The sequence below is a fragment of the Corythoichthys intestinalis genome, chromosome 8 (genome assembly GCF_030265065.1).
Source record: "Corythoichthys intestinalis isolate RoL2023-P3 chromosome 8, ASM3026506v1, whole genome shotgun sequence".
Taxonomy (NCBI): Eukaryota; Metazoa; Chordata; class Actinopteri; order Syngnathiformes; family Syngnathidae; genus Corythoichthys; species Corythoichthys intestinalis.
The window spans coordinates 52754922-52769269 of NC_080402.1; the positions used below are offsets into that span (position 1 = coordinate 52754922).

At 37.5% G+C, this 14348-nt stretch overlaps 1 protein-coding gene across 4 annotated transcripts in view; it reads right to left on the bottom strand.

The window, feature by feature from the left end:
* Positions 1–10497, bottom strand: part of sorcs1 (sortilin-related VPS10 domain containing receptor 1) — a 199440-nt gene extending 188943 nt beyond the window's left edge. For all 4 annotated transcript variants that reach the window (XR_009064113.1, XR_009064112.1, XM_057843098.1 and 1 more), the window contains exon 1: positions 9781–10497. Coding sequence is in view for 2 of the 4 variants with exons in the window: in XM_057843098.1 (XP_057699081.1) it covers positions 9781–10389 (609 nt within the window). In the remaining 2 variants the exon portion in view is untranslated. The remainder of the gene's footprint in view (positions 1–9780) is intronic.
* Between the last annotated feature and the right edge of the window lie 3851 nt (positions 10498–14348).

Below are 14348 nucleotides of genomic sequence, written 5' to 3' on the forward strand. Positions count from 1 at the left end.
ATATTAATTTATAGGAAAGTCTATTACATGCAATGACATTTTTGGGCCACCACGGGGGGCATTGCCCCCCCCCCCCCCCCCTCGGCCCCCCTCAATCGCTGCCTATGCCTACAATGTAGAAATAAAGTTTGACTTACCCAAGTCGGGATGTTTGCAATTATGCAATATGTCTTACATGTCTTAAACTTGAACACATGCACTGCACGCATGAATACATTGCTTTGTTTCAGTGGTAGCACAGATGTGAAAACACCATACGGAACCACAAGAGACCATTACTGTAAAATGTAACATAGCCTTCAAAAAGGGTTTTCAGAGATCAGTGAACACTTTTCCACTTATCCATTAAAAAGGGAAGGTTACTCTCATACAGTTCCATCTTGAGTGTTTTATTTTGTATTGTCGCTTTCTTTTTTCGTCTTTTAGTAATTAGGACTATCCAAAAACAACTACAAAAACCTAATGGCATTTGATATCTTTACCAGAATATTTTCGAAAAAATATAGATTGTTTTGACTTGCTAATCTGTTAGGTTTACCATAAAAAAAACATGAACCACTTATGATAGTATCATCATTAGTATGAGATTGTGAGCAAGAAATTTTTTGCATAGCCACCATTCTAAGGCTGCAACAACTAATCGATCAAAACCGATTAATAAATTAGTTGCCAACGAATTTGACAATCGATTTTTGCCAGGAGCTAATGGTCCTTTTTTGTGTGTAATGTAAGGCTGCGCGCACACCAGTGATTACAGCAAGAGAGAGAGAGTTCACTGCTACACTCAGGTGGGGTTGCTGAATGAATAATATTACTAAGTGTCTAAAGTTAGATTGTCTGTGTTGATAGATCCAGCGTGCCTCCGTCAGAGGTGAGTTAATGAAGCCAATTTTATTGTTTTTATTCTTTGTTGATGAGACGTTACTACTTAGCACAGAGTGCTAAGCAAGTTAGTGACTATACTAATCCATGTCTTAAGTGTCCGTTTGTATTGTGTTTTTGAAAAACATACTAGCACTTGAGTTACTGCCAGATAGTAAAGTTGTCCCATTTCTTTTTTTATAAAGAAACCATATTAATAATTACAGCTTAGTCTTTTCAACACAAACGCCCATTAAAACTGTAAATTGTCCTCCAAGAGAGTGTGCTTTGAAATTTGATTTGTATTTCTAGTTATGAGCAACCGTTTGATAAAGAAAACTGATTCATTAGTCTGCCTCGTCCCTATTCGATTTTGTTGTTCAGTTTGTTTAAAGACGATAAATGAGTCATTGACACAATTTAAACCAGTGCTTTGCCCACAAGAAACAAACAGGTAATCAGCAGCCCTTTTTTTATTTGAATGAACGGGACTTTTGTCTGTTTTGTGTACTGAGAAATTATTTTAATGTTTTATACTCAGAACCTTTATTAAAAACTCTTACAAGTTTTATGTACCTAAAAACGTACAACTGTAGACTACAGTTGTATGTCAGGAAACTGTAATAAGATATTTTTGAAGGAAATACTTTATCCATTTTGTCTTCATTGTTACTTACAACATGCCTAAAACAACTTCAAGTTAAATTGGGAAGGTAATTGAAAGTGACATTCATCCAATTAATCATTTAATTAATCATCTGATTAATGGATTATAAAAATAATCGTTAGTTGCAGCCCTCCACCATTCACTGCCAGCCCAGGTATGTGTATAGTATTTACACAGCATGTGTTGTGGTAGTTAGTAGAAGAAAAAATACATTAAAAGCATTCTAGCAGCAATAGCCATCCAATCAATTTGGACGGGGGGGCGGGGGCTGGCAGTGATCCAATGATGCAGCAATTGATAATTTAAGTAATCGATTAATCTATCAATTACTCTGTTTAAATACTCGAGTAATCTGATTACTAATACATAACGCGTTGCAAAATAAATTTTAGGAGAAACAAGGAAAAACAAAGACTTGCTGAGATTGCAGTTTCAAAAGAGCATTAAATGTGAATAAAAAATAAAATTCCCGAGTGTTTTTTTAAACTATGCAGAATTGCACTGTCATTTCACAAGCGTAATCAATGCATATAAAAATAAATTAAAATACCTGAGCTTAGTCAAACGGTATAAAAATATATATAAATGAGGATCGAAGTACAGCAAAAGAACAATTGGCTAATTTGCATAGCAAAAGTACGCTAGTTTAAAGCAACACTACAACAAGCCGGGCCAATGTTTAAACTGTATATCCTTATAGCCTGCCTTTAGATGAGTTACAGTATATCATATTCACTTAGCCACTAGAGGGCAGTGTATCCAGCCAATTGAATAAGACTAAATGCAAACACTTTCAAAACAAACCATTACAATGCCAGTCTAATTAAACGAATTCTCAAAGCTGCAAAATTTGATTCGAAGCTTCTTTCTAATCGAATTACTTGAATTAATCAATCATTGCAGCACTAATGCTATCACACAGACCCATGTGGTCCATAAGGCGAGCTAGGCAAATGCTAGGGGCGCCGCAGCATCCTAAAGGGCGTCAAGAAAAATGTTCAAATATTATTTGATGATAATAGTATTCCAGAAATTATACCAGACAATAAAACAAAACAACAATACATGTAGTAATAAGTCTTTAAATAATAATTAAATCATTTTTCTACTGTGCTTTCTGCCTGTTTCACTCTTTCCTGTTATACAGTAATTTCACCACAGTCTCTAATCTCTCTTCTTTTATTTTTCAACCTCTCCCGTCAAACTTAGTGCCTGTATACGAGCACCTGATTGACCTAGGTATACAGTAGGCTGCTAAAGTTAGGCACTATTATGGTTATGTCAAGCTAGTTTCATAATTAACAGCCATTTGACAGCTAATTGAATGTGACATCCCACTTTATTCTCATTATAGATGCTCTTCTGAAATATTTTCCTTCCACCTCTGTACATCCCGGGCCATCTTTTACAGCCACCTTATCCACATCAGCACCAAGTCCAAGCCCGCCAAGCTCAGTACCTTCCCACACACAAACTACTAGTGGAAAAAGAAGTACAGTGTGTTTATATATTTTGGTGAAAATGGCTATTGTCGCAGAGGGCACCAGCAAATATGTTGCCTAAGTACCAATTTGGTCAGAACGGCCCTGCATGCTATCACAACTGTATGTAACACTTTGGTCAACAATTACTTCATTAATCATGTTGTGAGACAAATGCTTCATTCATGCATGAATTAAAAATAAATTATAGTTGGATTCTGTTATCTTTCGGGTCAAAGAGTATGTATTTTCCAAGGGCGTAGGTTTGCATACACTGTAAAATATTAAAAGTTGACTTTACTAAAAAAATATATGCAAACTTGCTGCCTTAAAAAAATTAATTTATGTTGACTTAGATGAATTAGATTTGATTAACTTAATTATTGTGAGTTGGCAGTACTCAAATTAACTTAAAAAATTTGGATTATAGTCACTTGTTTTTATTGAGTTGGCAGTACTCAAACTAACTAAAATAACTGGATTACAGTAACTTGTTTATTTTGAGTGTACAGTACTCCCATCATATTCAGGTCAACTTAATTTTCTTGACCTAAAAGAATTCCACAATAGAAATTACATCTGCACATACTAATTTCATTAAAAACACATTATCTAACAGTAATGACCCCCAAAACACAATAAATGGAGAACACTCATTGGATTAATTCAATGGAATTAAAATTTACTTTAAAATGCTCAAAAGTGCATTTAATGAGAGACACTGGCTCCTGGCAGGCTGAACGGTGTTTGGTTAATGCTCAGTATCAATGAACAATCAGTGGATTAATTATAAACCTACTTTTGCAAACATTTTGCACCTCATACAAAGTATAAGTACCTAAAATAACCTTTTGCTACAGAAATTACTGAATAATACCTGAACTGCATCAATGTCCACTCCTATCCTGTAATTTCCAAAGACTAACAGGCGAGATCCTATTATTATCATTTCAGGACATTAACTCAGCATTGAAGACATGGCGTCAAACTAGTTTCCCATTACAACATGAGCTTGAGCTCTGGTAAAGCTAACAGTTCTGATTTCTCCAACAATATTAGTGATCAAAACTGGAACTACAATCAACATTGCGCCATGGTTTAAACTGTGCAGCAGTGATAAAATAAACATAAAAATACAGAACTCCTTTTAAAACACACAACTCAGTTCAAATTCAAATTTCACTTTAACACCTGATACAGTAAACAAGATACTTTGTTTTTTTCACATCACTAAAAGAGTAAATGCAAAACGTGTACTGGAGTTATACACCTGAGAAACCTAAAATCTTACCAAGAATATGTGTCTTATTTTTATTCAAATTCTAATTTCATATTAAGCTTTTTCTTCAAAAAAAAAAAAAAAAGTAATTTCTATTCAAAAATATTTCATTAGTATATATATATTATTATTTTTTCAATCAAAGAAAAAGTCATGTCAATCAAAAAAATTTGTTTGAATGCAAAAATAAATTTGTAAGTCAAAAAATATGTTTGAAAACTATTTTTCTTTGATTGAAATTTTTTTTTAAAAATTTAATTCTTTTTTTTTTTTTGAAACAACTTTTTTGATTGATGTAATTCTGCGTTTGGACCACATTTTGGCTAGGACATTTGTGTCTTTATTATTCAATCCAAAAATAAGTTGCTTCAAACAAAAAATGTATATTTCCAAAATAAAATCACTTCAATTAAAAAAAAAAACAAAAAAACAACAACAAAAAAATTGTAGAAAAAAAGGTTTGAATGTGAAAAAATATTTGAGACTCAGAAATTTACGCTTTATTTTTCATTGAAACTGTTTTCTTTGATCGAAGCAATCCTTTTTGTTTTTGAGCCATATTATGGGTAGGACATTTGTGTCCAAATCATTCAATCCCAATAAAAGTTGCTTCAATCAAAAAACTATTTTTAATCAAAGAAAAAAAAAACTTTTGCAAAAATATTTTTTTGAAAAAAAATTTTTTTTTTCAAATTGACATGTCACTTTTTTTTGAAAAGCAAAAAGTTTTAAACTTTTTTTTTTTTTTTTTAAGGTGGAAAAAGTTTTGAAGGCACTTTTTTTTTTTTGAAGTGGAAAAAGTTTTGAAGGCACTTTTTTTCGGTTGAATCATTTAGACACGAAGATCCAACTTCAACGCTACTTCTGACATGTTTGAGTGGCAGGTGATTACGCCAATGGCATAAAAGCAGGAAGCAAAAATAATGGCCACCAGGGCTCCATCCAGCCATCGGACTCTGCTCGAGTCCAAGCCGAAAATAGGGCACCGGTACGGGGGTGTGACATCGGCATCCCACCGGTGTGCCGGCGATGGTACGGTGCCCTGTTGCGGCACACTGGCGGACCCCGATATCACTACCCCGGCGCAGAGGCCGGCTGTTGAGTAGACGGCCCGCGACTGACACGACACTCATTCAAAGCTGAAGCGACGGGGCTCCCGGCGCGGGCTACTGGGCAGGCTAGTGTCGGCCACTCCCATACCGGCGCGTCGCGACACTGCGGTTGGACCCCGATTGCCAACCGTCACGTCAGGGCAGTGGGTGAAGTTCCCCTCTTGAATCACATTAAGCAGCAGCGCACCATACCAGCGCGGGCACTCCGGTGAGATGCCGATGTCACCCCCATGTACCAGTGCCCTATTTTCGGCTTGGACTCGAGCAGAGTCCGATGGCTCGATGGAGCCCTGGTGGCCATTAGTCATTCTTTTATGCCATTGGTGTAGTCACCTGCCACTCAAACATGTCGGAAGTAGCGTTGAAGTCGTATCTTTGTGTCAAAATGATTCAATCGGAAAAAAAAGTGCCTTTAAAACCTTTTCCACTTCAAAAAGAAAAAAAAGAAATGCGTTCAAAACTTTTTCCACTTTAAAAAAAAAGTTTTAAACTTTTTCCTTTAAAAAAAAAGTGACGCGTCAATAAAAAATATATATATTTAAAAATATATATATTTTCAAAAAAATATATTTTTGCAAAAGGTTCTTTTTCTTTGATTAAAAATAAGTTTTTTTTTATTAAAGCAACTTTTATTGGGATTGAATGATTTAGACACAAATGTCCTACCCACACTATGGCTCAAACACATTTCACATTTCTTTGCTTTTGTGTGCAGTGAAGGTCGAATAAATACTGCTCTGAAAGTTAGTCTTGATATGGGCAAGTAACCATTTGCCTCAGCCTAAGATGTCCTCGCAAATGGGTAAAGAAGTCTGCTTCTGAGCAGGGCTCCACAAAGTTGCACAACTGACGGTCAAATGCAGTTTCTCCACTTTTGCCTGCATCTTTTTGAGAGTGCCATGTCGATAGGTGTACTTTGAGTGCATTAAAAGATTTAAATGTGCAGAGGCAGTCCTTATGAAGACATGGGAGTAGGGATGTCCGAGTGTGGTATCCATGTTTTAAGCGGTAATGCTTAAGCAAGTAGGCTCTTTTCAGCAGAAAATGTGCAGTACTTGCAAGTCCACTGCATTAGAGAATACTGCTTTGGTTGACCTGAAAAGACATGATAATTTCAGCATTGAGAACTTGTTAGAAAAAAAAAAGTTAATTTTTTTCTTAACAGTCACAAATTAAAATGTCCAATTATTTTTAACCACAAATTAAAATCTGCAATAAATTATTTTAATATTCACAAACTAAAATGTTTAACAATGAGTTATTTTTAAATTAACGTAATTGATTATTTTTGAACATTCAAATTGAGATGTACAATTAATTTCTTAATCCATCTGTAAAAACATTAATGCATGTTTGTTATCCCAACCCATGAAACAAATACAAATATTAAATGATTCATTGATCAGTGTATGAAACATACCTGTAATTGCTGAGACTGAGGTATGTGTGGACTTTTGACCATTTGCTTCAGCCTGATTGGGGGATGGTGAAAAAGAACACAAAATTAAGGCAACAATTTCAAAATATAGGCACATAAATGACCAACCTTAAACACACCAGGTTGTTATGGCGTCGAGTGTGATCTCTGCACTCTTTCTATCTGTATTCCTATATTAGGTTAGACCAAAGTTAAAGTGGTGAAATAACAGGGGGAAATGTGATCTAGTCCTCTGATTTTTGCGATTAATGCATTTTAAAACAATTTCAAATTATCAGTGCAGTTTGATCAAACATGGAGGGGGAGCACTGCACATGAAGAAAAGCAAATGGAAGGGCAGATGACAAACACTCTAAAGCAGGGGTCCCCAAACCTTTTCCTGTGAAGGCCACATGACTTTTACCTTCTCTGATGAGGGGCCGGGTCAGTTTGTAACAGAAAAAGTGTGACGATTGCAGCAGTGCCTAAATGTAAAAAAATTATTGTTTTTCAGAAAGCCATAATTAAATAACCCTTTCTGAATTCTTCTTGGAACAAAATAAAATAAAAATAATTATAACATAATATAATATCATATAATAATGAATAATAATAACACCATTAATTAAATAGATAATAACCAAATAACCCTGTCTGGGTTCTTCACAGAAAAAAGCCATGAAATAATAACACTATTGGGGGGGGGGGGTTCAGGGTGTCCGGACCAATTGTGGGGGCGGGCTGTATCCGGCCGGCCCGCGGGCCGTAGTTTGGGGACCCCTGCTCCAACGCAAGAACCGATTACGTTGGCGCACATAAGGTCTGACTGTGCATTTAGCTCTTACCTGAGCCGAAATAGACAGGCTGAAGCTGACTTAATTCTAGCACTAACTCTGTAAATAAATCACTTTATCGACATTTCTAACATTTTTACGCGAGAAAGTAGCCGTTTAGATCCACAACGTGCAAATTCGGCGCTACTCAAGCTAGCCGTAGTGATTAAGGCACTTCCTGTTAGTTTCACAAAATAAAACACCCGCTAACGATAGAATTAGTGTTTTTATTTTTAAAACAGGAAGCGAACCTCCCCTCGGTCTAGCTAACTTAAAACCGCTCGGTAACTGTTTTAAATCGGTTTTAAAAACCTCTCCCATCGCCTAAAAACGTTACGAGCCCCGTCTGTCAAGAATTCAAAACGCCGGCCGGCATAAAATGGGAGTCTACCATAAACTGTAGTCTACATTTGTTTCTGAAAATGATGAGGTTACTGTCACGGTCATATAGCATGCTTGCTAGCGGTGATATTTGATGTAATTGACACTTCTCCTCCCTGGCAGCACACAGGCTACTACACTACAACAAGACAAATCGACGGTTTACAAAAGAGTAAAATATGTACTTACCAAATCAGTGTGCTGAGGACAAGTAAACCCACAATGGCGAAAATAACTGAGAAAGGTGTTGGAAAGAGCGCGAAAGTGGGCAGGGCAGATCTGCGCATGTCTGATAGAACGCCCAAAGGACACTGGGTACAAGAAATTATTTTTTCTAATTTGACTTAACTGGAATATATCAAGTTAAGCAAGTTCTCCAACCCCAAATTACTACTTACTTATTTAAAAGTAGTGTTCACAACAGGTTGATGAAAATTGAGTTTAGTTCACTTATCACATGTAATTAATTTGAATGTTAGCATTTACAGTGTAGGGATGGTAGGGACATAACACTACCAACATTTCAGGATGCTCAAATTGTCCCCACCAACTTTTAAGCAACCTTATTTCCATTATATAATAATTTCAGTTAAATAAGTCATTTAGATTGACTTCCTATATGTTGTAAGGATAGAATTGACCCTACCATTTTAAAGCGAATTGCTTTCATTAGGTTCAGACTAACCCTGACACCTTTTCACTTGCTGCATACGGCCTCCTCCGCCCCCTTTTAATGAGAGGGAATATTAGAAATTATTTTCTGCCTGCAGCAGCCACTGCAAGTAATGTAAAAATATGTCAATGTTGTGGAGGTGGTGAACACACCACTAATTTTGCAACTGAAAGTCCTACCTGCATCAGAGTTAGCATAACATTAATCTGTGTGAATTTGTTGAACTCGAGTAGGAACCTTTTTAAAACAAAGGTTTGAATCCAATGGTGTATTACCTGAACCAATACATATGCACTGCAAAAACACACCTCCTTAAAACTAGTTAAATTCCCCTAATTTTCACTGTAAATCTACGAGAAATTAGTGAAATGATCTGCCAGTGCTTCAAGTAAATTTTACTCAGATTTCTTGAAATAACAAAAATGGCTATCTGAAAATAATCTTAACACACTTATTTTATCAAAAAATTAGTATATTTCATCTTTTTAAAAAATCTGGAATAGTCTTAATTCATGAATAGATATTGTTCAAAGCATTATTTGAAATCATTTTTTTCTTGATTTATGTGAAAAATGATCGACTTTTAGATGTATGGGCTTAATAAGAACAAATGGTAATACTTAAAGTAATTGGAATAATCTGACCCATTAATCTGTTAACTAGTCTTGAACACTCAAAACAAGATGGTGAAAATTATTCGACTAGATTTAAGAAAAATTATCAGATTAAGATGTTATAAATTTGCAGTCTGAAACAGATTTAGTTTGCATTGATCATATAGCTTACAAATTAGGTTCATATTCGTGACAAATGTAGGCCTGACCCCCATTCACCACATCTGTTTGGTGTACAAAAGTGTACATGCAGGTTATGCTGTTATATCGTCCCTACCAATTTTTAGACCAAAACTACGCCCTTGGTATTTTCCCAAATTGATCAAAGGTATAAAGCAATAACCTCTCTCTTCTCCTTCTATGACACATTTGCGAATTCAGTATTTTTATGAAAACATTCACACACTTTCAGAGTATGAGCCAGTAAGACCATTCTAGTAGTCAGGGGAAAATATCACTCACGCTGCTATTCTGGCCGGACCAGTGCACCATAGCTTGGTTGTGAGATGAATCCCCGGTCAAGGCAAAGGTGGAGCTGTTAAGTTTGAGCTCGCCTTGCCTGGCTCCGCCGGCTCTCCTCTCCTCACTGGTCCAGCGCAGTTCAGAGCGCGTCACTCTGCCACCAGAAGCCTGGCGTCCAACTCTTCTCCCGCGTTCTTTATTCGCACCGCCATCACGGTCGTATCGTGGAACTTTGATCGCCGAAAAGTGGTTCTTGGTGATTTGTTCATTTGAGCGCTGCGTTTCTGTATTCCGTGAAAGCCTCGACGCGTCCCCCGAGTCTGGAGCGCGTTCAGCGGGCGAAGATGCGCGACGGAGCCGTGGAGTTCTGCCACTTTCATCCCGGGACCTCCCAGTCTCAAAACTGCGTCCATCAACTTCCTTAAATCCTGTCAGATTTTCGTTTGTGACAAATTTTAGCAACAATTCCCGCGCAACACCCCTATTTCCAACCTGACACGACCTGCACGTTATCTCAGGACTGGCGCCTTGAAATATGAAGAATATCAACAACATGGCAAACCAAAGCGCACTGTGCCACTTTGGATCAAATGTATTTCCCCTTTCCATTGTTGGTGGCAGAATATGATGCTGCAGTAGATTGTACCCGTACGCTGCCTTTTCGATGATGCAGAGCGCTGCGTTAAGTTGCGGCGTAGCCCAATTGCAGTGTGGTAAAAAGTGGTATGGAGCCAAACTGGTCCAAGTTGAAGAATTTGATCATTTGAAGGCTCGCACGCCAAGGGGAGGAGCTGCGGATGCAGTGAAAAAGAATAATGTCCCCACTGTCTGCCTGTGTTGTTCACTGTCATGCTCCACTTATAGACCACGCGTGTCTGTTGCGCTTTTATTGTTTTACAGGAAAATATTTCTGAATTAAGTATTAATTTGGTTGGATTCAATATCATTTTACACTAATCAAATCCAAAAGGAAATGATATTTTTAAAGCCTTTAAGTGAATATTTTTGTAATAGCAATATTATCTCGTGTTTTTTTTTTTTTTTTTTTTTTTTGGTGTGTGTGTGTTGTTTTTTTTGTTTTGTTTTTTTTTTAACCATTTTTAAATATACTGCACTCTTTGCAGTTGCACGATAAAAACGTAGTGTTACACTGACCGTTTAAATACATATTGCATTACATTATATTATCTATCCATCCATTAATTTTCAATACGAATATATTCGATTGTCAATTTATTTATTTTAAGGCTGTAATGTGGATGCCATTTGCTTTGATTTGCAGTGTGTTGCGCATTTTCAAATTTTCTTTAAAGGTGCACTTGAGTATTTTTGTTGTTGTTGTTGTTTTTTTACATAATTTTTCATAAAATTGGATACCATTTTTGCACAATAATTTGCGTGAAAGTGCCCAGAATGTGATTCTCTAAGCCACGGGTGTCCAAACGTTTTGCAAAGGGGGCCAGATTTGGTGTGGTAAAAATGTGGGGGGCCGACCTTGGCTGACGTCCCTTTACGTAGCACAATATATTTAAGCAAATTTTAGCAAACCATTCTGTGTGTCACATTTGCTTTATTATTTCTTTTTAATTGATTTCAACAATCTCACAACTAGCCTTTGTGGCATTCTCTTTCGACTCTCGGACTCTTGTGAAATACTGCTGCTGTGAAATTAAACTAGCTTCATGTTGCTTCAATTTCTCGTTACGTATCGTCCCTTTAATCTTGTCGTACATGTTAGCATGTTTGGTAATATCGCCTCACATTGAACTCTTTCAGCAACAGCAACTGTCTCTTTGCAAATGAGGCAGACAGAATTGTTGCGTATTTTAGTGAAGAAATAGTCCAATTCCCACCTAGCCTTGAAGCGTCGGCCGTCGCAGTCAACTTTCATTTTTTTGTTGATTGTCGCCATTTTAGAAAATTGGGAGTAAAGGGTCACACGGGGTAATGTTGCTAAGAGTACTGTTGCCTTTTAGTGGGTAAATGAGGAGCAGCATTTAGTGTGTAAGCTACTTCATATGCTAGTAGCAGTACTGCTGACCAATTTATTAAGTCTGTGTGCAGGCCAGATGATATTGATTTTATGACAGAGGCAGGGGGCCGGATGAAATTTTACCATGGGCCGCATTTGTCCCCCGGGCCGGACTTTGGACATGCCTGCTCTAAGCCATTTTAGGGTCCTTTACAGGCTCCTCTGCTCTCGGCTAATGTGCATACTCTTTGCTCTTATTGGCCGTTGGTGGAGAAGGTGGGTCGGTAGGAAGCTCGTGGGCGTTGCCAATGCGTGTGGTGACTAAAGGCTGATTTATGCTTCTGCGTTGCGTGATGTTGGACCTACGCCATTAACGCACACCAGGTTTACGACCCTACGCATTTGCCTGAAAACAAAACCCTCCAAAACACCCTGACTACACGTCACGTCAACGTGACGTGACATAAATGTCAAAGGACTGTGATTTGTCTGCTCAGAATTTTATCTTCACAAAAATAGCAAAATTTTCTAAAATTCAAATCAAGGTCAAAAATGAAGATGACTATATATATATATATATATATATATATATATATATATACATATATATATATATATATATATATACAGTGGGGAGAACAAGTATTACACTGCCGATTTTGCTGGTTTTCCCATTTGCAAGCCATGTAGAGGTCTGTAATTTGTATCATAAGTTCTCTTCAACTGTGAGGGACGGAATCTAATACAAAAATCCAGAAATTACATTGTATAATTTGTAAATACTAAATTTGTATTTAACTGCATGAAATAAGTATTTGATACATTACCAACTTCTTTTTTAAGAACCCCTCCTGTTCTCCACTCATTACCGGAAGTAACTGCACCTGTTTGAACTTGTTACCTGTATAAAAGACACCTCTTCACATGCTCAAACAAACAAACTCCAACCTCTCCACAATGGCCAAGACCAAAGAGCTGTGTAAGGACATCAGGGATAAAATAATAGATCTGCACAAGGCTGGGATGGGCTACAGGAAAATAAGCAAGCAGCTTGGTGAGAAGGTAACAACTGTTGGAGCGATTATTAGAAAATGGAAGAAGTTCAAGTTGACGGTCAATCTGCCTCCTTCTGGGGCTCCATGCAAGATCTCACCTCGTGGGGCATCACTGATCATGAGGAAGGTGAGGGATCAGCCCAGAACTACACGGCAGGACCTGGTCAATGACCTGAAGAGAGCTGGAACCACAGTCTCGAAGAAAACCATCGGAAACACATTACGCCGTCATGGATTAAAATCCTACAGCGCACGCAAGGTCCCGCTGCTGAAGCCATTGCATGTCCAGACACGTCTGAAGTTTGCCACTGACCATCTGGATGATCCAGAGGAGCAATGGGAGAAGGTCATGTGGTCGGATGAGACCAAAATTGAACTTTTTGGTCTAAACTCGGCTCGTCGTGTTTGGAGGAAAAAGAAGGATGAGTACAACCCCAAGAACACCATCCCAACCGTGAAACATGGAGGAGGAAACCTCATTTTTTGGGGGCTGCTTCTCTGCCAAGGGTACAGGACGACTGCACCGTATTGAGGGGAGGATGGATGGGGCTATGTATCGCCAGATCTTGGCTGACAACCTCCTTCCTTCAGTGACAGCCCTGAAGATGGGTCGTGGCTGGGTCTTCCAGCATGACAACGACCCAAAGCACACAGCCAAGGCAACTAAAGAGTGGCTCCGTAAGAAGCATCTTAAGGTCCTGGAGTGGCCTAGCCAGTCACCAGATCTGAACCCGATAGAAAATCTATGGAGGGAGCTGAAAGTCCGTGTTGCCCGGCACCAGCCCCGGAACCTGAAGGCTCTGGAGAAGATCTGCATGGAGGAGTGAGCCAAAATCCCTGCTGCAGTGTGTGCAAACCTTGTCAAGGACTACAGGAAACGTTTGGTATCTGTAATAGCAAACAAAGGTTTCTGTACCAAATATTAAATTCGATTTTTGTGATGTATCAAATATTTATTTCATGCAATTAAATGCAAATTTATTATTTAAAAATCATTGCGTGATTTTCTGTTTTTTTGTATTAGATTCCGTCCCTCACAGTTGAAGAGAACTTATGATACAAATTACATACCTCTAGATGCTTTGCAAGTGGGAAAACCAGCAAAATCGGCAGTGTATCAAATACTTGGTCTCCCCACTGTATATATATATATATATATATATATATATATATATATATATATATATATATATTACGGCTGTCAAACGATTAAAATTTTTAATCGAGTTAATTACAGCTGAAAAATTAATTAATCGTAATTAATCGCAATTAATCGCAATTCAAACCATTGATAAAATTTGCCATATTTTTCTGTAAATTATATATATATATTCTGTAAAATAAATTGTTGTAATGGAAAGATAAGACACAAGATGGATATATACATTCAACATACGGTACATAAGGACTGTAGTGGGCATTTTACTCTACTTTCATTTAAATCTGTCTATGCTGTCCTCACTCCGAAGCGTCTACTTTTTCCAAAGCTAGACAGCTAGTGAACGACGCCTTAAAAATCAGACTTCTTCCTTTTTCATCTG